Genomic DNA, 2731 nt, shown 5'->3' on the forward strand with positions numbered 1-2731 from the left:
GTTAATTTTTATTATCTTTATTTTTTATTAGTGATTAACGTAAAAATAAAAAACAAATAAAAACAGATTTTCTACTGCTGGCGAGAGGAATACTGAAGGGGATACTGCGTCCTATACCTGCAAGGTGCTCTTGGACAGCGTGGGACAACCCAGGTAAAATCAAACTATTCTTTTCTTTTTTTTTTTTTCTTCACTAACAATACGTATCCTTTACCTAGGCCTACATAACAGGATCGACGGGGTCGATGTTGCCTGTAACATGGAACCCACTCGTAAGAAATTTACATGTAGGCCATTTGTTGTTTTTTTTTGCTGTTGTAGTTCAGATATAGCTAACGCACCTTCTTTGTCTTACGCCCAACGTGTGACCTCGACCCACACCCTGATTCTGATCTCAAACTCTACCGACTGAACTAGCCTGGCCTTTATTGTACTTTTGGCTGATTCTAACATTGTGTCGTGACATGTTATTTATCAGTTCAAACCAACTTGTAAATTATTTACTTAATATGTCTTTAGCGTGGAAGACGCCTACTTTTCTCCCTTGGCTGTTGCCGAGCTCATACAATGAATTACCTATTGCCTTTAATACCACGCATTTAACATTTTTGTGTCCTAGTTTAGCATTGTAACCGTCCGCCAGTTTACTCTGTCTGAAGTTCTTACGATAAACAATTTGCCCTACTTGGAATTGCACCTGTTTGCTTCGAGTGTTGTACACCTTCTCGGCTCTCTTATGTGCATTTTGTAATTCAACATTTATCCTATCTCTCACTAACTGTTGCTTATCACAGTGCTGTAGGTTCATAACCTCGGCAGATCGCATTAATTGCAGTTGTCTATTGACATCATACGCCGCGCCATGTTGAACCATGTTCACACCGAACACCGCAAAGTATGGTTCCATTCCAATTGAACTGTGCTTTGCACTCCTCAAAGCAAAGGCCGCATCACTGATATGCTCGTCCCATTTCCTTTGATCAGTACCCAAATATGATCTTAACATTTGCAATACGGACTGGTTGACACGCTCTGCTGCATTCGCTTGTGGAGAATATAACGCCGTTCTGACTTGTATTACTCCATATTTCTCTAAAAATGACTTAAAGGTTTCGCACACAAACTGTTTACCATTGTCTGAATGCACAAATTCTGGTACTCCAAACATATGAAATACCTCAGTTTCTAAATACTGCACTACCTTAGCCGCTGTCGCAGTGGACATGGGTTTCAGAAAAACATACTTTGAAAAGTGATCTAAACATACAAAAATCATTGTATTCCCTGCTTTCGTTCTAGGATATGGTCCCATAAAGTCTATATACAGCCTTGGAAGGGTCTTTCTGTTAACATTTGTGCCCCCATTGGCGGCTTACGCCTTCTGCTTACGGACTTGGAACCATTACACACCTCACAATTCCTTATAAGTGTTTGTACATCTGTTACCATGCCTGGCCAGAAATATTTTTCTCTTATTTTTGCTAGCGTCTTGTGGAGTCCGCCATGTCCGGAGGAAGGTGAAGCATGCATTCTTTCAGTTAGTAAGCCGTGCATATCAGCTGGTACCCACAACTTCCATGCACTGTCTTCTTGTATTGGATCACCGCTACTGAAATTCATTCGTTTATAGACATAACCATCTGACACACAGAGATCTGGCATTTGCTCTTGTTTAGCTTCAATGGTCTTGATGAGATCTTTGTATTCTGCCGAACTAAATGATAAAGACTGTAAGTCGACGTCTAAATTCCTATTTGTGTCTACCATTTCCTCCATGAACACCCTTGAGAGTGCATCTGGAACGACGTTTTGTGTACCCTTTCTATGCTCGATTTTAAAATCGAAGGCCTGGAGCTTGAAACTCCAACGAGCCAACCTGCCTGTCAGATCCTTTTGGTTCATCAGCCACTTGAGGCTGGCGTGATCAGTTATTATTGTAAAAGGTAGACCTTCAACGTATGCTCTGAACTTCTTGACGCTGAGCACTGCCGCGTAGCATTCCAGTTCCGTAACACTATAGTTGCGTTGGGCTTTATTCAATTTAGAGGACATATATGCAATAGGACGTTCACCTCCGTTTTCATCGGTTTGAAACAACACTCCCCCTACTCCACATGTCGAAGCGTCACATTGTATGTAGAATGGTCGCTCAAAATTTGGGTTCGTTAATACAGGGGCTGTTGTTAAGCTCTCTTTTAGTTGTTCAAAAGCTATTCTTGCATCCTCAGACAAAGTAAATTTCTTCAATCGCTCCTTCGACAGACATTCGTGTAATGGTGCCGCTATTGAAGCATAGTCTTTGATAAACCTACGGTACCATCCAGTCATTCCTAAAAACCTTCGAAGTTGCTTAGCTGTCTTTGGCTCCGGGAACAAGGTCATGGCCTCTACTTTCCCTGGATCTGTTCTTAAACATCCATCACCTACAACATACCCTAAATATTTTACCTTCCTATAGCAGAATTTACTCTTTTCGACATTGATTGTTAGACTAGCATTTCTCAAACAGTTGGCCACCCTACCTGGTACCTGGTCTACCTGGTACAGTGAAGGCCGTTTTCTCCCTTGATTTATGCTCCAATGGTATTTGCCAAAATGCATCTTTCAAGTCAATAGCTGAAATGTATCTTGTATTTTGTAGTCGGCTAAGCAATCCTTCGATGTGCGGTAGAGGGTAAGCGTCTTTAATAGTCCTGTCATTCACTTTGCGTGCATCCAGGCATAGCCGGTG

At 41.5% G+C, this 2731-nt stretch overlaps 1 protein-coding gene across 1 annotated transcript; it reads right to left on the reverse strand.

The window, feature by feature from the left end:
- Positions 1 to 496: 496 nt before the first annotated feature.
- On the reverse strand, positions 497 to 1225 carry LOC119663672. The gene has a single exon (XM_038073279.1). The coding sequence runs from the start codon at positions 1223 to 1225 to the stop codon at positions 497 to 499; it is 729 nt and encodes a 242-aa protein (XP_037929207.1).
- Between the last annotated feature and the right edge of the window lie 1506 nt (positions 1226 to 2731).

This window comes from Teleopsis dalmanni, unplaced genomic scaffold, assembly GCF_002237135.1.
Source record: "Teleopsis dalmanni isolate 2A unplaced genomic scaffold, ASM223713v2 unscaffolded_contig_0749, whole genome shotgun sequence".
Taxonomy (NCBI): domain Eukaryota; kingdom Metazoa; phylum Arthropoda; class Insecta; order Diptera; family Diopsidae; genus Teleopsis; species Teleopsis dalmanni.